General features: G+C 45.9%; 4 protein-coding genes across 4 annotated transcripts; 2 read left to right on the plus strand and 2 right to left on the minus strand.

Moving 5' to 3' along the window:
- Positions 1 to 78: 78 nt before the first annotated feature.
- Positions 79 to 2181, minus strand: LOC9641709 (ammonium transporter 1 member 2). Its single transcript, XM_002960837.2, has one exon. It carries the CDS (start codon positions 1876 to 1878, stop codon positions 337 to 339), a length of 1542 nt encoding a protein of 513 aa, XP_002960883.1. The 5' UTR covers positions 1879 to 2181; the 3' UTR covers positions 79 to 336.
- A 4202-nt stretch (positions 2182 to 6383) lies between these two features.
- LOC9662943 (protein root UVB sensitive 5) lies at positions 6384 to 8562 on the plus strand. Its single transcript, XM_024675743.1, has 14 exons — positions 6384 to 6535; positions 6587 to 6696; positions 6784 to 6884; positions 6943 to 6998; positions 7075 to 7121; positions 7170 to 7248; positions 7310 to 7382; positions 7445 to 7534; positions 7587 to 7646; positions 7700 to 7813; positions 7870 to 7930; positions 7983 to 8101; positions 8162 to 8245; positions 8303 to 8562. Exons 1-14 carry the CDS (start codon positions 6384 to 6386, stop codon positions 8540 to 8542), a joined length of 1386 nt encoding a protein of 461 aa, XP_024531511.1. The 3' UTR covers positions 8543 to 8562.
- LOC9662944 (clavaminate synthase-like protein At3g21360) lies at positions 8532 to 9782 on the minus strand. Its single transcript, XM_002960838.2, has 4 exons — positions 9671 to 9782; positions 9333 to 9613; positions 9042 to 9274; positions 8532 to 8994 (listed from the first exon to the last, which is right to left on the minus strand). Exons 1-4 carry the CDS (start codon positions 9732 to 9734, stop codon positions 8607 to 8609), a joined length of 966 nt encoding a protein of 321 aa, XP_002960884.2. The 5' UTR covers positions 9735 to 9782; the 3' UTR covers positions 8532 to 8606.
- Positions 9783 to 11419: 1637 nt separating this feature from the next.
- On the plus strand, positions 11420 to 16857 carry LOC9641710 (putative ABC transporter C family member 15). The gene is made up of 12 exons (XM_002960169.2): positions 11420 to 11529; positions 11634 to 13579; positions 13637 to 13957; positions 14010 to 14096; positions 14154 to 14780; positions 14835 to 14999; positions 15063 to 15357; positions 15425 to 15639; positions 15695 to 16000; positions 16056 to 16119; positions 16176 to 16415; positions 16474 to 16857. The coding sequence occupies exons 1-12, from the start codon at positions 11520 to 11522 to the stop codon at positions 16581 to 16583; spliced, it is 4386 nt and encodes a 1461-aa protein (XP_002960215.2). The 5' UTR covers positions 11420 to 11519; the 3' UTR covers positions 16584 to 16857.
- Positions 16858 to 20792: the final 3935 nt, after the last annotated feature.

Raw genomic sequence — 20792 nt, forward strand, 5'->3', positions numbered from 1 at the left:
GAAACCACATAGAAGAGAAAGATAACATGATGTTAGGAAAAAGAGTGTTGGCTAATGAGCATTTGATTTATGTCTATCATTGCTTATAGACTGACCTTTCAGAGCAATTTGCAAAAGTGGGTATGACTTCTTTAACTTATTAAGCGATCGATCCATGCCAGCTGACATCGAATCAATGGCAAAACGACAAGGACGGACTGTGGCCCAGAGCATATTTTGTCAAAACTTAAAAAAGCCTTGACATTCAAAGATCAAGACTTATATATACAGCGGAAAACGAAAGGCTGGCTATGTAGGAACAAACCTGGTAATGCAATAGGAACGTTGCATGTAAGTTCAGAGTGGGGAGGCAGCGTCATGAACCATCCCCGGGGCATTGCCACCGCCATGCTTGCTGAGATTGTGGAGCTGGAACTTATGGCCATCGTGGTGAGATCCATCCTGGTGGTAGTAAGCCATGCCGCCGTGCCGCGTGAGATCCATCCCCGCCACCTCGTCCTCGGGGCTGATCCTCAGCAAGTTGAGCCTGTGCAACGTCCAAAACAGCGGCCCCATGGTCACCGTCACCCATCCCACAATCGCAAGAATGTAAACAATCTGCGCCGCCAGGAGCCTCCCGCCGCCACCCATGAAGAGCCCGTACGGCGTTGACGTGCGGCCGTACACGTTGAGGACGTGCTCCTCCTTGGCGAAGAGCGCGGTAAAGATGAGTCCCCACGTCCCGCAGCCGCCGTGGAGCTGCGCCGCCTCGAGCGGGTCGTCGTAGTGGAATCTCTCCGCCAGAAGGTTGAGGCCGATGAGCACCCAGGCGGAGACGAAGCCGCATATCAAAGATGCCCACGGATCTACCACCGAGCAGCCGGCGGTGATGGCCGCGAAGCCCCCCAGAAGGCCATTGCACACGTCAACGACGGCCCAGTGGCCCGTCAGGAAGCGCCGCCCGAACAGCGTGGTGATGGCGGCGGAGCACCCCGCCAGCGTGGTGGTGACGGCCGTACGACCCACGGCCGTCCAGTTGCCCGTGAAGCTGCCCGCGCCGTACGGGGAGAGGATTATGAGGAAGGAGCCCGGGTTGAATCCATACCATCCAAACCACAGCAGGAAGGTACCAAGGACGACCAGCGATGCGCTGTGGCCCTTGAGCACGAGCGTGGCGGCGCCGCCCTTGTCGAACCGTCCGATGCGTGGGCCCTCGATCTGGGCCGCCCAGAAGCCCGCTAGCCCGCCCACGAGATGGACCACGCCGCTACCCGCGAAATCGATGGCGCCCGAGCCGAAGAGCCGGCCGCTGGGCTTGCTCGCCGAGGCCCATCCATCCACGGACCACGCCCAGTGCGACACGATCGGGTACACGAATCCCGAGAGGAACGTCGAGTAGATCAGATAGGCGACGAACTGGGTGCGCTCCGCGATGGATCCGCTGGTGATGCCCGCCGCGGCGATGGCGAAGGCCCACTGGAAGAGGAAGAAGCTGTAATCGAAGCCCGCAGAGGAGTCGGGGATCTCGGACAGCGCGAAGAAGTAGCGGCCGATGAATCCGTTGGTGGTGCCGCCGGTGCCAAACGCGAAGGCGAATCCGAAGAGGTAGTAGGAGATGCCGCCGCAGGCCGCGTCGAGCACGTTGGTGAGCATGATGTTCATGGTGTTCTTGGCGCGCACGGATCCGGCGCACAGCATCGCGAATCCCAGCTGCATGGCGAAGACGAGATAGGCGGAGAAGAGGAGGTAGCTGTTGTCCACCGCGAGCTGCGTCGCGTAGAGCCTGTCCGCCACGAAATCCAGCTTGGAGCACAGCGCCGAGGAGGCATTGGGCGCGAGGCCGAAGGAGAGGAGGTCTTGGGAGGAGCAGCGGATGCTTGCCACTGCGGCCAGCGCCATGGCGAGATAATTGCGATGCTTTTGGACTGGAATTCAATCGATTCTACCGCGCTACTGCAACAAAGAGACCAATTGGGACGATATAGATTCCCCCAATCCCCCCGATTCTCTCTTGGATCTCTCCAGGATATCTGACCCTCCCGTGCGCCAGGGCGCCACTAAATTGGCATGCGCGTCCCCGAGCCCTAGGAGAATTCATGCACACTGCCTCTCCAAGGTTCCCATGGTGGTCCGAATGGCCAAGTCAACGGCGCCGATCCGTTGTAGACTTTTGATCGTGTGGAGAGGCCAATTCCATGGAGACATTTTGTCATAGCGGGCGCTTACTTTGACAAAATAGCTTTCCATTGTAACGTAAAAAATTAGTTAGGGTTTAACTTCAATAAGTTAAATGATATAATTTAGGGTTTATATGGATGCCTTGGTGCGAATGCTGGCATCTCAGACTCTAGCTAACGCCAGCTCTTCCCGGGAGCGTCCACATTGCTTTCTCCTTTTAGTTCTTTTAGCTTGTCATTTGGATCAAAAGCGAGGTCGAATTTTTTCTTCCCGGGGCAGGTTGGAAATGAAAAATTTGAAATTCGGCAAAGACCTGGATGATCGTCGTCCAGGTCACAATTTTGCGATCGGCCATGGAATTGACGAAACTCCAGCATTCCTCCAGAGCCCTAGCTGGGCATAGCTGGGCATAGCTGGGCATAGCTGGCCGTCAGGAGGAGTAAGAATCCGGGACAGGAAGGTGAATCTGGCCTCCTCGACGCCCGCACTCGTGAAGACACTCTGGCCGCGGATTCCCTCGCGGAGGATGCGCTCATGGAGCTGCCGGCAGTCTCTGGAGCGAGCGCAGGATTTGATGAGCTCGATGAGCGGGAAATCCCATTTTCCTCCATGGGAAGATGCTCGGGTTCGAAGGAGTATTTTTCAAGACAGGAGTTTCTCTGGAAATTGGAGTTGTGGTCAATGGAAACCCCTGGTACGTCTTGCATCGATCAAGGCCTGCTAAATAGATCACTCACTTTTTTTCCATGGTTTTCGTGGGTTCCCATGCTAATTCTAATCACTCTCTCGAAGGGTCCTAGCGTAGTCCCTACTGCGCCACTCTGGTCGAAAGGGCGCTCAAATCTTTTCAACCATCTAGACAAATACTGTCGGCGAGGCTATTGTAATTCAACGCTGGAAGGTCGGCAATTGCTGCGAGAAATGATGGTGATTGGCTGAGTTCGCTCGTTTTCTCTGTTTTTCCAGCCTTTCTGACCGGTTCTTTGACTTTTTGTTGCAGCGATTGATCGAGGGAAGTTTCTGGTACTTGGCTACTAAACAATAGCAGGAAAGAAACCAGCAAATAGGCTGTAGAAAGTAGTCTTGGAATTCTTCCAATTGTGGAGGAGTTCCACAGTCCATGTGGTTTTGAGGCGATGGAGCCCGTCGAGGTGATTGACGTGGTGGCGCTCATGGAGGGACTGGAAGAGCAAGACGAGAAAGCAGCGTGTGTAACTGCCGGAAGGCTTCGCGGAGGCGAGGAGTGACCAGGACGAGAGCTCCTCTTTCTGCGAGGCATCATCACCGGCGCCGGAATCACTGTGGAAGTCTCTACTTTTGTGCAGCGACGAATCTAAGCACAGGCTAGCCATCCAATGCGTGACTTCTTCCACTAGAGACGCACATCTCCTCTCCCATGATGGAGCAAATCCGCAACGACGACTGGATCTCGTCATCACCATCCGAGCTCTGGAGCTCGATCAAAGAACCTCCAAAGGGACGGGCTCACGCTCCACTGGAAATAGGATTGCAACGCCGCCACGGCGATCTGCCGGAGCAAAGACGTCTCCACGATGGAGCCGGTGTGGGGCAATGGCTACAGTCGAGTTCCAGCGCTGTTCATCGATGGAAGGTACGTCCCTCTCGAAACTATATAAGTTTCGATCCATCACAGTCAGGGAATTAATCCATCGCCGTCCTCGTTTGTTCTCTTTCTCGAGTACATTCCTGGGTACGTAAATGTGAAAAAAAAAAAAAAAGTATCTGAGAATGGTGGGACAGAGATAATTGGTTTGCCTTGGACGAGTGATGCTAAAACAAACGTGCTGGACGAAGCCTTTGCATTAGTGGATAGTGTTAGATCGAAACGTTCTAATCTTAATTGATGGTATTTCTTTGTTTTTGTAAAAAACAAAGAGGCAAAAGGTCTTTTATACCTTTTGCGCCAACTAAAAAAGTCCGTCAGCCACCTTTTTCATTTAAAAACCTTTTGCACAATTCACCGTACACTCCGTACAAATGCACCAAGCTCGTACTTTAAGGAGAAGAAATGCTTGATTAATTTTTCAGGGGTGAGGAGAATTTTTATTTGGCATTCTCATCTAGCTTGCAGAACTTTTCTTTGTGTCCAAGCAACAACATCTGCTACTATCTCGTGACATGGGCCTCCATGATCCCCAAGGAATAATCATGAATTAAAAAACAAGGGCCATCTTAGCAAGCTCTTGCATGATTCAAGCGGCAGAGGACACCGCCATGGCTTGCAAGGGAGCGAGCTTGGTGCATTTGTACGGAGTGTACGGTGAATTGTGCAAAAGGTTTTTAAATGAAAAAGGTGGCTGACGGACTTTTTAAGTTGGCGCAAAAGGTGGTATAGAAGACCTTTTGCCTCTTTGTTTTTTACAAAAACAAAGAAATACCATCAATTAAGACTAGAAGGTTTCGATCTAGCACTATCCACTGATGCAAAGGCTTCGTCCAGCAACAACCCAAGCTCTAGTTTTCACCATTCTCAGATACTTTCTTTCTTCACATTTATTGCTTATCCAGTGCGTCCACCTTTTCTTCCTTGCCGCGCTCCGAGTTGGCATTTATCCAAGGCCTGTGGAAGCCTCATAAGCGCCTACAAGCATAAAGAAAAACACTAGTTCTAAGAAACTTACCTCCCAGATTTCTGGATCCGAAAACGGTCGATATTATAGCGCCTTCGAACAGCGTTGGATCCTGTGGAATAACGCTGAGCTTGGATCAGATCATGCAACCCATCCATCCGTCGATCACGATCTTGGCTCCACAAGGAGGAACATGGGCTGGATGAGCGTGGATTTTCCACTGCCACCGGCCCACGACTCCAATCTTCTTGCCTCCGGAATACACAGCTTATGCCATGCAAAGGCCATGCACACACCAGCGGTGAGTTGGAGTTAAAGCGAACCTAGAAAAGCCTTTGTTGAAAAGGATATAAATGGGTTTGATCAAACATATACTTCTACTAACTGGGATAACTCAAATATTTACCTTTATTTCGCATCTCCTCTTTGTGAGGAAGTTTTTAGCTATAGCCCAAATTTTTGTGAAAGAAATCAGGCATCCAGAAAAAAAATCATGTAGTCAGAAAAAAATCCAGAAATGTAAGAGGGATTGAATTAATGTCAATTGACATTTATATTTCAAAAATTTCTCATTTTCCTGACCAGATCAGATTGTCTTACGGGATGGCCAAGTTAGGACGGAACGCAATAATAATATCGCTTACTCCCTTCATCAAAGTTTTATTATATGACAAGTACCCATATTGATCTTGGTAAAGCACTATGTCTTGTTCCTCCGTCCAGAAGATCCTCCATGATGATGATGATCTTTTGTCTGCCTACCCCAGCGACATGGAGACGATTCCCAAAAGTACAGTGGAGTTTCAATGTAACGAGAAGGATGATAATAAGATCTCCAAGCCTTTGTCTTCGAATTATAATCCATGCCAAGCTTGTCAAACTTAACCACCACATGGTAAAGCCCTGACCTCGTAACTCTAATGACGTATTCCCACGGCTTCTCCTTGACATCAATCCGGGGAAGAATTATCTACGCATTCGTCAGTGGATTTCCAACAGCTAAAGTCATGCCAGCCTGGTCCGAATACCAATGGACAAGGAACCATGATTAAGCTCCCTGCCCCGATTGTTGACGAGAACGTCCAGTGAACGATACCAGAGCAAGCGGTGGCCGTGTTGTGGCACAAACCATCGCTCCAAATCTCCAAACCGTGGATCTCTGGCAGTTTTGCGGGCCATAACTTCGCTCCGGGGAGTGTGCAAGGCAATGCCATTGCTTACAGATGCGCGCGGCTCTGAGAAGGATATCTGCTGGCTTGAAGCAAGACAAGATTTCGAGCACTAGATCTTCGCCCAGAGCATAATCCAAATCTCCCGTACCCACAAAACCACCACTCTGGGTATTTTATAGGATGCGGAAAAAGAAAACCGACCGATAATCAAATATCCTAAAGTATATTCTCTTATGGCAAGTGTTGATACAGAGTTTACTGGTTTCCAATGAATTCGTGAGCGCTGTCGAATTTCATTGAAAGACCAGGATCTAGATAGATGCTAATCAAAAAACAAAAATGAAATCATCCAAGTTCGAGCCAAGTCAAACAATGCGACCTGAATAACTGCCAAAGCTATTTTGAATCTAATTGAATAATATTTTAAATTGAATTTAGGGTTTATATGGATGCATTGGTGGGAATGCGGGTGCGGCGGAGGAGCGGGCTCTTAGCTCGCGCATCCGATTCAACCAGGAAGAAATCCAGTTCAAACTCTCCGATTGCAGCCTCGCCAGCTCTTCCCGGGAGCGTCCACATTGAAGAGAGGATTGCTTCGAAAAATCTAGTGCACAGGTTCTTCTCTGAGATTCCTTTCTCCTTTTAGATTGAGATCCGTGTTTGTAGCTTTTATTTGGATGAAAAATCATGGCACGAGATTGGAGGAGCAGCGGCCGCAACCAGGGATGAATCAGCCCGCTGGAGGTCGAATTTTTTCCTCCCGGCGGGCTTCCCAGGTTGGAAAAAAGTTCATAGAAGCCAATCAACGCTTGCTGTTTTTTGGAGTTTTTCTGAGAGCTTTGGTTTTCTCCAATTTTCCGCAGGATCCGTTTCACAAGATTACTTGCAGTACATGCTATGGCAGCTTCCAACAAACATCACGGGTTGGATTTGCAGGGCTTTGATAACTTCAAGCCTTTTGCAAGTAAGTTTTTCTCGCACCGTACATTTAGTATAGTCGAATCTCACTTTCAGTTGTAAAGGCTGTAGGATTGAGCACAGAACCTGGATCAGCTGCTGCAGCGTCAGCAGCTATAAAGTGATCCATCGCAAAACTTCAAAAGAAAATAATGAAAAGGAGAGAAACCATGGTTAAAGTTTTGTGTTCCTTGCAGATGGGTTACCAAAGACGGGCTTGGAGCTGTAGGCCGGCTTTTTATTGGTTTGATCTTCTTTTTCCTCTTTTTCCTCATCTTTCATGTATTTTCAGGTGGTCGATTTGGAGGTGTCTTTGACGAGGATCCAAAACAGTGGCGTTTGTATGCGGAAGTTATTGGAAGTTTTGGCGGGTTAGCGCTGTTCATATTGTTTGAATGTTTTCATTCGTTTTGTTTTCCCTTCTCTTTGCAGTCTATTTGAGCTCGCAACTCCTCTTGCTCCCGACTATTTCCTGCTGCTCGCTTCTTTGGGACACTTAACTAAGGTAAGCGTCTAATTCATGCATAAATCGATCTAGATTTGCAAATGCACTTTTATGTTTTCAAGGCTGTTGCAAGAGGACTCAAGGATCCATCTTTCCGAGTGATCCAAAACCACTTTGCAATCTCGGAAAATGTTGGAGATGTGGCTGCTAAGGTTGTGATTTATTCATGTTAGCCAATTTTTCTAAACTTGATATTCTTTCCAGGAAGAAGTATGGGAAGTCGCTGGCCAGCTTATTGGCCTTTCACTTGGTGTCGTGCTTCTTGTAAGTCTAGAATCCATTGGATGTGGATTTACAAACGATTTATTTTGCAATAGTCGACACCCGTTGTTGCAACTTCGTATTCCCAGCTCGCACTATCCTGGATGATAATTCGCTCGTTTCATTTATGGCTTCGATACCAAACACTTGCAGCTCTCGAACTCCCAACAGTAAGTCCCATTCAATTAAGCTTTCAGTGACACTAAGTTGCCCGGAAAACGTTTAGATGAACTTCAAGCGGCTAAATGTGTTGATAATGGAGCATATTCAAGGCCGCCCGCTATCAGGTAAATCTGACAATCTTTTCCTTTACCCTTCATATTCTTTGAAATAAACCAGGAGTTGGCGAGTGTAATAAGAAGGAAAATCTGATACTACCTTATACAATGCTAATGCCACAAATTCGACTGGGCTGTTCCTTAAGAGAAGTCATTACGCTTGGCAAAACTCCACTAGAGGTGAGAAACTTCCGGTTTTCTTGTGTCTCTTTTATTTGAGCTGTAAAGCTATTTTCTCAGATAGAAGAAGCATTCGAGCTTTACAACTCAGAGAAATATGTTCTCATTGTGTTCTCCAAGTCCGACATGGGAATCCTTCTCAAGGTATTGTCACAATTCCTGTCCTCTTGTTCCTGTAATATAAAATTTCGTGTTTGTCAGGATGGATGCGAGAACACCACACTCTTAAGAAGCATCTATCAAGCTCATGTTCTCTTCCACTCCAAAAGCTTTGACACCTTCACTTTGAAGCAGAGCCTGACCAGCATGCAAAAGAGTTTTGCCTCGTTTCTCGACGAGCTCGTAGCTGCCGGATGGAATCCCAGCAAGCTAGTCGTCAAGGTTCCAAGTTTTTCGCCGACTTACACCCTCAAAGCAAACGTGGAAGAGAGACAACAATGAGACAAGGCTGGTATTTATCTTTTCTCTCGAGATCGAGCTCAATGAGCTCAAGCGAAGCATCTCATCACACTGGCGCCCCGGAAGTTTTGAGCATCGACACCAAAATCTTTCGCGGGGTGTTCGGAGCAGCGGCATGTTTCTTGTGGAGCACCGAGTGATTGTTCAGCACAACAATGTCCCCGGCTTGCCACTCAACTGAGACTTGTTCTTCGTCCATGATCTTTAGAGCCGCTTCGACTGCTTTGGCTGGCAGCTTGCTTCCATCGCTAAACTCGAAATACTGGAACTGGGGAAACCACGGTTTGGCCGATCCAATACTGTTAAACCACACCTTGTTGTTGCCGTGAACACCACTTTCGAGCTCTCTAATCCCTTTCCTCGTTCCTTTGCTCAGGATCTCTTTGACTCCTCCATCGTCGAGCCAGAGGAGCGTTCTCGATGAAATTTGCGCTCTAGAATTCGAAACATCATTGTAGAAACAGTTGGGATTTGCACTTACTTGGCTTCGGCCTCAGCTCTATCGTTGGTTTCGTAGACTCTTTTCCATGACTCCTCGCTACGTAAGTTGTAGTAAACGAGACCTTTGTTCTCGAGATCTTCCGTGAACTCCGGAAACTCTTTCTTGATCCTATTGTATATGGCTTTGCCTTGGACGATCCCGGTGGCACCGCCGGCGCTTGGCGGTGGAGCAACCTCGCAGAAAAACACGACCAAGTCGGGATAATCCGCAAGCTGTGGCAAAGAAACAAGAAACAAGAAGTCTTAGAATGAAAAATGGGGAAAACCTTACGTAGCTCATTTCATTGTGAAATCCAAGCTCGGTTTCAGCGTCGAGGCCATTGTTTGTGTAGACAGGCCCGACAATGTGCTTCCTCCTCGCAGCTCCAGCTCTGTAACCCATGCTCTCATATCCAAACGCTTCCACCACTCGAGCAAATTCCTCCGCATTTGACACGCCGAATCCCCGGAACAAAATTGCGCCAGGGCTCCCAAAGAGTTGACCTTCCAGCCACAGTTTTTGCTTCTGGATCCCAATTGCGAGATCATTGCCGAAGTCTCCACTGCAAGCTCCTGCACAAGCGCCCAAACACGGAGCATACAGATCGAGAAGGGATTGCAGGAACATACCAGGCGTAATTACAAGAGGGAAGGCGTCCGTGTTCTTGGGATTGAGAAGCTCCGCCATTGCCATGGCTAACCCACACGTTTTCAATGTTTTCGGTCACCTTTATACATAAAGAAAACAAAATCATACTTTCCTCTTTTTACTGCATGATTAGATCGGAGTATCTTGGAAAACGCTTGAAGAAATACGACCTCCTCTTCTTCCCCGGCTCGTCGTATTTAGCTATGCGTCCTGGAACTTGAAAAAAAAAGAGAGTAACGTGTAGGGCTAGAACTTAGTCGCTGTCCATCACAGTAGGCAGCCTGTGAGCGATGGTGATAGAACTTTGTGGCGATGGTGGATGGATCATTCCATCGGTAGCACTGTCCACGGATGCGGTGGCCTCGTCTGGGTGCCAAAACACGGCTTTGTTTTAGCATCACTCGTCCAAGGCAAAACTGTCCCACGCTCCAATTCTCACCGTTCTCCCACACATCTCACATGTTTTCCACATTACCTTTTCTTCCTGCACGAAGTTCTAACAACGTGACCTTTTAGGAAATAGAAGATAGATAATCCGACACTAAAGAACAGCACATCTATTGAAAACAGCATGTTTTTCACATTACCTTGTGAGTCCAGCTTCTTCCTGCACGAGGATGTCTCCTAACAACACGGCCTTTTAGGAAATAGAAGAATGACAGAACTTATCTCCCAGATTTCTGGATCTGATTACTGTCCGAGGGGGTCGAGATTATAGCGGATTGTGCCTTCTAATAGGGATGGATTCTCGTTCGCTGCTATTGACTCGGCAAAGTGATGTATGACTGCAGCTTTTTGAATACCTTGAAGTCTACTGGCTGATGAAAGTTGTTCACCTGATCTAGCGAGATTTTTGTTTGTTCTTTTTCTCTAGTTGTAGGGTCTTTTTCCATGGGTGGGAGAAGTGTAAACAAAACTCTAGGGCCAAAAGAAGTGGTCAGAGGTATCTTCAGCACCACACAAGTCCCTAAGTTCGTCTCTCATCGCCAATGACCTAATCACAACGGGAAGCCTGCTCGAACTTTCCCACTTATCGTTAAAAAAAATACTCGTAGGCGGCTGATGCTCTATTTTCCTGTGCAACCTAGCAAATCTTCGGGCTCCAAAGTCCTCTTTCCTCAGATTCCCAGTTCTTGCGTACAGAGTAACGCTGTCTTCACCCTTGTCCGCTACCTGCGTGTCGTCTCCTTCTGCTGTCCAGAACTGTGATCCCTGTTCGTCCCCTGGCCGTGCAAAGAATCTGTGTTTAACCCTGGACGCAAGGAGATCATGCACAGATAGCACAAACTTGGGAAGACCAGCAAACGAGGCAATCCACCACACCCAATGCAGCTGGTATAGGATAGCTCTCTTGTACGATGCAAAAGCGATATCGCTAGATTCTTGACAGAAGCCAGCAGCAACGAGGAAGAAACGCGACCAGGAAAGCACTCGCAGCGCTCAAAGCTAGCAGATAGACAGACAGCCTTGAACTGCTCGTCGGGCGGGATCTTGCAAAGATACTCACAAGCCAGGAGCGTGGCACTCGGATTTCGGCGTCGAATCTCCAGCTCTACCGATGATTCGCGAATCTTAATCGTCAGGGCGTACTAGAGAACATTCTATAAAATTATTTAGTAGATCCGAATATGCGCGTCACGAGCGACGAAGGAGACCTTGACTGGCGAGAAAGTTTTTTCTTCGGAGGCAAGTTACAAAATGCTATATAATGCCGTTTCCTAGGGCTTTGTATCGCCACGACCGGCCTCTTTCTTCTCCCTGACGATTTCCCCAGGCGCTGCGGCAACGCATTTTTCTAGCGCCGACATCGCTCCATCCAAATCGGCAGCGATGATCGTCGGTAAGGCGCGAGAGCCAGCGCGTGAATCGATTACGCGCTTTTGTGCTCGCTGCTCTTGGATTTTCTAGGTTTCCTCTGATCGAAATATCGATGTTTCGCTGCAGCGGAGAGCTTTCTCCACCGATTCGACGACGAAATCCGCTTTGGGAGCTGCGTGGGAACGATCGCCATCGCCGCGATCTTCATTCTCTCCTGGCTTGTGAGTTTCTTCTTGTCTACAAAGTCCCGGCCGGCTAGCAAGCTCACCACCGCATTCCCGTTCAAGATTTTCCTCTTTTGCTGCCTTTATCTGCTGGTTTTGAGCGCTGCCAGTGCTTGCTGGGTCGCATTTCTTCATCGAGCACGGAGCGTGCTGTGGCTTGCGCAGGAGTCACTGCTAGCTGCTGCCTGGCTTGTTGCATCGTTAGCATTGGTAGCATCGCGCAAGAGAGGAGAGGAAAAAATCCCAGCGGCATTGAGGGTGTGGTGGATTGCCTCGTTCTGTGCTGACCTTCCTGAGTTCGTGCTGTGTGTGGATGATCTTGTCGCGTCCAAGTTTGAGCACAAGTCCTGCAATACATATTCAAGCTTGGCCTGGATTCCTGCTAGCTTTGTTCTGCTAGTTGCATCCGCGAGGGGAAGAACAGGGATCAAAGTTATGAGCGGCAGTCTTGGCGAGCCTCTTTTAGTAGACGACACGCGGCCTGAAGACAACGTTACCCCGTACACCACAGCGGGGAATCTAAGCCTTCTATTCATATCGTGGGTCAGTCCTGTACTGGCTCTCGGGGCGAAGAGGACTTTGGAGCCTGAGGATTTGCCACAGGTAGCGCAAGAATATCAAGCATCTACAGCCTACGAGTTTTTCCAGGACAAATGGAAAACATCAAAGCAGGACTCCGAAAAACCGTCCAGCCTGACAAGGACGCTAGTGGTATGTTACTGGAAGGAGGCAGTGGCGGTTGGATTCCTGGTGATAGTGAATTCGCTCGCGTCATACGTGGGACCATACTTGATCGACGACTTCGTGAGCTACTTGAGCGGGGTTTACCGGTTTCCTCACGAAGGCTTGATCCTGGTGACGGTGTTCCTCGTCACCAAGTTTCTGGAGAACTTCTGTCAAAGGCATTGGTTTCTCAAGATCCAGTTCCTGGCGATAAAGGCCCGGGCGACGCTCACAACGTGTGTCTACAGGAAAGGCTTGCGACTTTCTAATGTGTCGCGGCAGAAATACACCAGCGGAGACATTGTCAACCATATGGCCGTGGATATCCAGAGGGTTCTCGACTTCTCGTGGTATATGCACGATATCTGGATGATACCGCTTCAGGTGGTGCTGGCACTTCTTATTCTATACCAGAAAGTCGGGGTTGCTGCGATTGCTACCTTGGTTGCGACTCTGGCGTCGGTGGCTATAAACACGCCGTTTAGCTCCTTGCAAGACAAGTACCAGGACAAGATCATGGAGGCCAAGGACGCCCGAATGCGAGCAACGACGGAGTCCTTAAAGAGCATGAGGATACTTAAGCTGCAAGCTTGGGAGAAGGCTTACCTGCAGAAGCTGGAAGCCTTGAGAAGTGTGGAGTATGGCTGGCTGAAGAAATCGTTTTTGACGCAGGCAGCTATCACTTTCCTTTTCTGGACAAGTCCCATGCTCATTGGGGTGGTCACCTTTGGTACTTGTGTGGTGCTGAAGGTACCTCTGACCACTGGGAAAGTTCTTTCAGCGGTGGCCACGTTTAGAGTTTTACAGGAGCCGCTCACAAGTCTGCCAGACTTCATTTCAACTCTGTCTCAAACAAGAATTTCGCTGGATCGGCTGAGTAAGTTTCTTCACGAGCCAGAGCTTCAGGTGGATGCTGTTTCTCGGACAAATGACAAAGATTCCACGGTAGTTCTGGTGGAAGCAGCAGACTTCAGCTGGGATGAATCTCCCGAGAAACTCTCGTTGTCTGGAGTTAATCTGGATGTCAAGAAAGGGATGACAGTTGCTGTTTGCGGAAAGGTTGGTTCCGGGAAATCAAGCTTGCTCTCGTGCCTGCTGGGAGAAATCCCAAGGCTATCTGGCAAGGTGCGCATTTTTGTATTCTACCGTTCTCTGGTTCTTGCCTTACATCTGCTTGTACAGGTGCAAGTAACTGGAAGAACATCGTACGTGGGTCAAACTGCCTGGATACAAAGTGGAAAGATCGAGGACAATGTCCTTTTTGGCTCGCCGATGGACAGAAGTAAATACGATCGCGTGTTGGACATGTGTCAACTCAAAAGAGATCTGGAAATTCTTCCATTTGGAGATCAGACAGAAATAGGCGAGAGGGGCATCAACTTGAGCGGCGGCCAGAAGCAAAGGATACAACTTGCTCGTGCACTGTATCAGGATGCTGATATCTATCTACTTGACGATCCTTTCAGTGCCGTGGACGTGGAAACTGGTACTCAAATATTCAAGGTAAGCGCATGTCTCCGTTTGTCTCTGTGATCTCACTCATAAATCTTTGCAGGAATGTGTTCTTAACGCACTGGCATCAAAGACTGTCATTTTAGTGACACACCAAGTAGAGTTTTTACCTGTGGCTGACCTTATTTTGGTAAGTATACGTTTAAGTGATGAAGCCGACTATGCTAATGTGATTTGGAAATACCAGGTTCTAAACGATGGTCGTATAACGCAGTCAGGAACATACACTCAGCTTTTACAAGCGAAAACTGACTTCAGTGTGCTTGTTGGAGCACACAACAAGGCTATGGAAGTCATGAATCAGACTGACAAGATCTTAGATAGCGTAGACAAGACCGTGGAAGGTATCCTGGATAATGAAGAAAAGAAAGAAGTGCAGAAGTCAGACGAGCAGGAAGCGCAGGCAAAGGCCGTAAAGGCAGAACAATTGGTACAGGAAGAAGAACGCGAGAAAGGCAGTGTTGGTCTGCAAGTTTACTGGAACTACTGCACGGCGGTGTACAAGGGCGGCTTGATTCCATGCATATTAACGACACAGCTGCTGTTTCAACTCTTTCAAATCGCGTCAAACTGGTGGATGGCTCGCGAAACTCCAGCGACGGCTGTAGCTCCAGAGTTTGATCCTGTTCGGTTGATCATCGGGTATGGAGGATTTTCTTTTGGAGCATCGCTGTTCGTGCTTCTCAGGGTGCTGCTTCTCAATGTCATCGGCCTCGCGACGGCTCAGAAGTTCTTCTTTGACATGCTACATTGCATTTTTCATTCGCCAATGTCGTTTTTTGATTCTACTCCAACTGGTAGAATTCTCAGTCGGGTATGTATGTCACGTGTTTCAAGTTTCGAACCAGCTTATGCTTTTTCTTCTCAGGCCTCTACAGACCAAAGTGCTCTCGACTTAAATGTGCCTTACAGGCTTGGGGGCGTAGCGTTCTCAGGCATACAGCTCTTATGCATCGCTGGAGTTATGTCTCAAGCAGTTTGGCAAGTCTTAATCGCTTTTGCTCCTGTGTTTGTTATCTGTGTCTTACTCCAGGTAAGCCACCAATCTCTTTCAATCGATACGGTTGAATAATGAGAGATGAATTTAATTTTGCAGAGATATTACATCTCGTCCGGCAGGGAGCTTTCCAGGCTTCAAGGCATCCAAAAGGCTCCGATCATTCACCACTTTGCGGAATCTATTGCAGGAGCTCCGACAGTAAGAGGCTTTGGCCAGGAAGAGCGTTTCATGCACAGGAATATGTTTCTAATCGACACGTCTGCTCGAGCCTATTTCTACTCGGCTGCAGCGATGGAGTGGGCCTCTCTGAGGCTAGAACTCCTCACCAACATTGTCTTTGCATTCTGTTTGCTTCTACTCATCTATCTCCCTCCTGGGACCATCCCACCAAGTAAGTCTTGCTTTTTTCTTTTTCTCTACTTCAACAATAGCTGACTCTTTCGTGTTTTTCTTCACAGGTTTGGCAGGTTTGGCTGTGACATATGGGTTGAATCTGAATGCGATCCAGTCGTGGTTTGTTTGGAACTTATGCAACGTGGAGCGGACGATAGTTTCTGTTGAACGGATACAGCAGTACTCTCGCATTCCCAGCGAGGCACCATGGGAGATTGAAGAGTCCAAACCTCCGGAAAGCTGGCCTGCCACAGGAAACGTAGAGCTGGTGGACCTCAAGGTAGGAAATTCTAAAACTTCTTTGATCTTAACTAAGGATTTTCAACGTGACACAGGTCCGCTATAACTCCAACTCACCGCTGGTGTTGCACGGCATAAGCTGTGTATTTCCTGGAGGCAAGAAGGTTGGAGTCGTCGGGCGGACTGGCAGTGGAAAATCCACGCTCATCCAGGCCATATTCCGCCTTGTGGAGCCAGCTGGTGGAAAGATCGTTATCGACGGCGTGGACGTAACGAAGATCGGGTTGCATGACCTCCGATCCAAGCTCAGCATCATTCCACAGGATCCAACGCTGTTCGAAGGCACCATCCGCTATAATCTCGACCCCCTGGGACAGTTTTCGGATCCAGAAATCTGGGAGGTAAGTTTCTTAAAACTAGTTATTCTTGTATGTATTAAGAGCAGCGCTTCCACAGGCCTTGGATAACTGCCAACTCGGAGACCTCGTGCGCTGCAAGGAAGAAAAGCTGGACTCACTGGGTAAGCAATGAATGTGAAGAAGTTTTCTTCCCTTTCTTATCACGTTGTGTGTGCAGTGTCTGAGAATGGTGAGAACTGGAGCGTGGGACAGAGACAATTGTTTTGTCTTGGACGGGTGATGCTAAAACAAGCCCGTGTTTTGGTACTCGACGAGGCCACCGCATCCGTGGACAGTGCTACTGATGGAGTGATCCAATCCACCATTGCCACGAAGTTCCAGGGATGCACTGTTATCACCATTGCCCACAGGCTGCCTACTGTAGTGGGCAGCGACTACGTTCTAGTCCTGAACGATGGTACGTGTTCTTTGTTTTCGTTTTTGTTTGGCATTTGCATAACAATCTTTCTTGGTAGGACGCATCGCTGAATACGACGAGCCGGGTAAGCTTTTGGAGAAAAGCAGCTCGCATTTCTTCAAGCTTGTGGCCGAGTATTCCAAGAGATCTTTTGGATCGTCAACTTAAATCTATAAGAAGTTCTAAACTTAAAGCTCATCTAGAAACGTGCATCATAATGAGTGTGGAGCAGCGCATATGAGGTCTGAAAGAGTCCAAACAGTGGCAGCAATGCAATGAGAAGAGATCCAACTTTTAATGGCTGCGTACAAGGGAGGCTCAAGTGGGGCATTGAGGTCTTACCTTGGCTGCATTACACCCCTAAGGAGACAAGTGCTTTTGGCTTTCACCCTATGTGTTCAAGCCTGAGCTCAAGTTTGAAATGGATTGAGTCTAAGTTTGAGATGGTGTGCAAGAGGAAGAGCCAACATCAAATTACTCCAACATAGAGTGTAGAGCTGAGCGCTTAAGATCTGACCTCAGCTGCCCTCCCCTATTATATTTCTACATACTTGCACCTCCACCTCAAGCCCGAGACAATCCATGAGAGAGTTTGAAGTTAAACTCCGAGGACTTAATTTTTGTTCTTTAAATATAAATAAAAAACCAGAAATATCTAAAAGGGCACCAACTTTTTTCAACTTAATCTCACATATACAGCTATGGAAGACAATCTGGAGCTCTTGCTGTATGGGCTTGCAGAAAATTCTGCCCAGCAACTATGGCTGCCACAGGCCTACGATGGTGCTCAGTTAAAACCTAACCTAAATAATGACAATTTCTTTATATATATATATTTCAGTTCTATATGTAAGGATGGAATGAATTAATATGTGGAGGAAATTTTGAGTTTATAAGGTGAAGCATGGTTTGATAAGTGTAAAGTTCAAGTATTGGTGATTAGAACTGTATAAAGAGTGGACCTCCTGTTGTGAGCTAAAAACTTATTGCCAAGAACACACCACTCTTGCCTCATAAATTTTATTGGACACTGTGAACAAGAAAAGCTCCTGATCTTTCAATTGGAAACAAAAAATTTCATTATGCAATAAAAGGGCAACTAGAAAAGTGCCCTTCAAAGGATAACCTTTAAAAACTATGCTCTTCAGAAAAAATCCTGAGCCACCTAGCAAAAATTGGAGTTTGTTCTCTATATATAAAATGTGAACGAGTTTGCTCTTGAGATATAGTAACTTTTTCTCCTTTCTCTTAGAGTTCTCTTTCTTGGTTGCTATTTATTACACAGGAATCTTGCAACTTTACTGCTCACTCAAAATTCCATGTGCTTAATCACTCAAGCACAAGTACAACATGCTCATTGAGCTTAGCCCATTCTTGATTTGGTTTAACAAGTATGGGCATGTGGTTATCTCTAAGCTCCATTGGATGGTGAAGCAAAAGGGAGAGGATCTACAAGCTTCAAATTTGCTATTGCCTACAAAGAAACTTGTGCCAATCTCAAAACCAGCCAATGCAAATGAAATTTATATTTATATAAAATTAAAACGCAAGAAATTAAGAAAATTTATAAATTATAAATTTTTTATTATCTATAAAGACAATAATAAAGTCTACTATGCCATGTACTATTTTAGCATAATAGGATTTTGGTAGCTATTAAATCTTGTCAATGCCCACCATTTTTTTCTTGAAACCTAAATGTGTGAGCTGTTCTCTCTTGTATATAAGCTAGGGTCTTTAAGTTAATTGAATATACACATTTCTATATTCCATGCACTCATATTGGGGAAGGTGAGGGAAAATTTTAATTGTCCCTGAAAAGTGCTTGGTTTTATGTTTTTTTTTTAACTCTAGTTTTTGCATCATTTAGATCTTTTTTATTTTTGTAATTTTTTCCATTTCTTCTCTTTTTTTTTTCTTTTCATTCATTTGTAACAACCTCCTCCTCCTTTGAGTCAAAGGAGGAGGCTATTACAAACGAATGAAAAGAAAAAAATTAAACATTTGCTTAAAGGTGCAATTCCTCTTGTTAAGTCAAAAGTATGGTGTAGTTCCTTTTGTTCTTGCTGCCAATCCTCATGTTTAATTGTAATTTTTCCATGAAAATCTTGGAAATGATGTACATTAATGGTTTAATCACTTTACAATGATTGCCATATACATATGGGAAACTTGTGCAAATACCAAACATTATCCCTAAAATGATGGCATTGTAATGGTACAATGGCTTGAGTATAGCCACTTGTGCGGACTAGAGCATTCTCCCAAACATCTTTGAATGTGCATTTAGACATGTTAACAATTGTGATGAAATTTTATAACAATTACATCACCTTTGTCAAGGGTTATTTGAGTCAATTATGCAATTTAGTGTTTATTCTTGAAGCCTCTTATTTTATGCAAAACCAAATATGTCAAAGCAGATTAAGTTAAGAATGTCAAGATCTTATAAGACCTGTGCATGCACTTGCCCCAGTTCCTTTAACAACATTTTTCGACTGGCATAAAGTTACAAGATATCACCTCTCCCACTTGTCGCTACACATACTTTAATTCCACTTCTTGTAGGAGATGATCGAATACTAATGTTTAAAGACAAAGATGAGGACATAGTTATGGCCATGATATTTATTATTAGGCATGTGATAAAGTTGGCCACATGTATTGGCATTATCAGTGTTTTCTAGATTAATGTCCTCCATTTCCTAAGTGGAGGCTTTAGTGTAAATAATGTCATGTTAATACTATTGCAATGGAAAGTATTGACATAAAGATTCTTTCGGAAATGAGAAGTTATGCAAGTAGTGGAAGGTTTTTGCATAAATAAGTTAATAACCTCTCTACCTTTCTTTTGGGAGTACCATTAAAGGGTTCATTTGACACTAGTTCATCTAATATTTACTTCTAGATTTATTTTTATAACAAGAGGTCATTTGTTATCTTTTTTGTGTTGGTGGATACAAATTTAAGTTTATCTTGTATTACTCGGCTTGTTGCTATATATTGTCTCAATCTATTGCCACACATCTAGAACTGTGTTGGTGCAATATAACTAGTCTTTATTCTCTATACCAAAGGTGGATATCCTAGATGTGTACCCTTTTCTTCACACTACTAATTTTCTAGATTTTCTGGGGAGATTATACATATGTGTGTGTTTGGGATGAGACAAATTTAGCTGTGCATATCAATGATCTTAAACTTGAGCTTCAATTGTTATGGGTGGTGCTAAGTAAATTTTTTGACTTTATCATTAATATGGATTGATTGTAATGCAATCATGCCAAATATGATTTTGAGGTTTCTCCCTCTTATTTTATTATTCCTCACTTTTATTCCACTTTGGTTTTTTTTTAACCTTTATTTCTATCACTTTTGTCTTTCTATTACTTCTTATTGTGTTTCCTTTTTGCTTTTCTATTTCTATCACTTTTATCTCTCCATTACTATTAACCCCAAATATCCTAAAACCCTTAACCGATTGAAAAATAAGGTGCATTTTTGTTCATGAGCCCTTTTCTTCTATATTTGAACCTTATGGATTGTTTTTCAAGTTATTTTCTTTGGTTGCTTATAATCCACTATGCTTCCCTACAAATTCACACCCTCGTGAATGAAAATTGAGAGCCCCACTCTCTTGACACCCTACCCTCAGGTTAAATCTAAGGGGAGCAAACTAGACCTACCAGATGTCAATTAATATGTGGTGTGATTCCCTTAGCCAATCAATAGAGTCGGACCAAGACCCCTCTGATACCAAATGTAAACTCCTAAATTTGGTCTTCCCAAGAGAAGAGTCTGAGATGGACCCGAGATGGAGTCCGAGATTGTCGCGAATGTGACTTCAGGTATTGGAAGTTACCTGTCGACCAGTCCTTACGGACACTTTTACCTTACTGCCACGATAGCAGGAGGTCGGTATTGCTGAACCCTTTATCAGCCCCTCTTATTCAAGTGTTAGTAAACTGGACTTTGCATCTGTACTTGGCCGGATGAGCATAAGGACGGAATTCTTAAGTGTCTATTCAACCAAGCATACTTGGCTTGGCTTTTTAGTTCTCTTTTGCTATGTCTTGCACTGGTTTGACAAGAACCCTTGTGTATTGAGATTAGTCTTTCAATATCACTAGATGATACCTTACTGTGTTTGCCAAACACCTTCGCTATCATGCCCTTTGTGTTAGTCTCATTTCGGTCCTAAATGCTATTTATGGAAAGTGTCTAGATTTGCTCATTTGGCATATCTATGGAATGTAGAGATTGTTCTAAACACAATGGTGTTCGTCCCGTGTCCAAATTTGCAATCTAGGAACATTCCATATTTAGTAAGTTTTGAGTTTGTCCCAGAGACTAACTCCTGATACTAAGGGAGGCTTG

Source organism: Selaginella moellendorffii, unplaced genomic scaffold, assembly GCF_000143415.4.
Source record: "Selaginella moellendorffii unplaced genomic scaffold, v1.0 SELMOscaffold_0, whole genome shotgun sequence".
Classification (NCBI taxonomy): domain Eukaryota; kingdom Viridiplantae; phylum Streptophyta; class Lycopodiopsida; order Selaginellales; family Selaginellaceae; genus Selaginella; species Selaginella moellendorffii.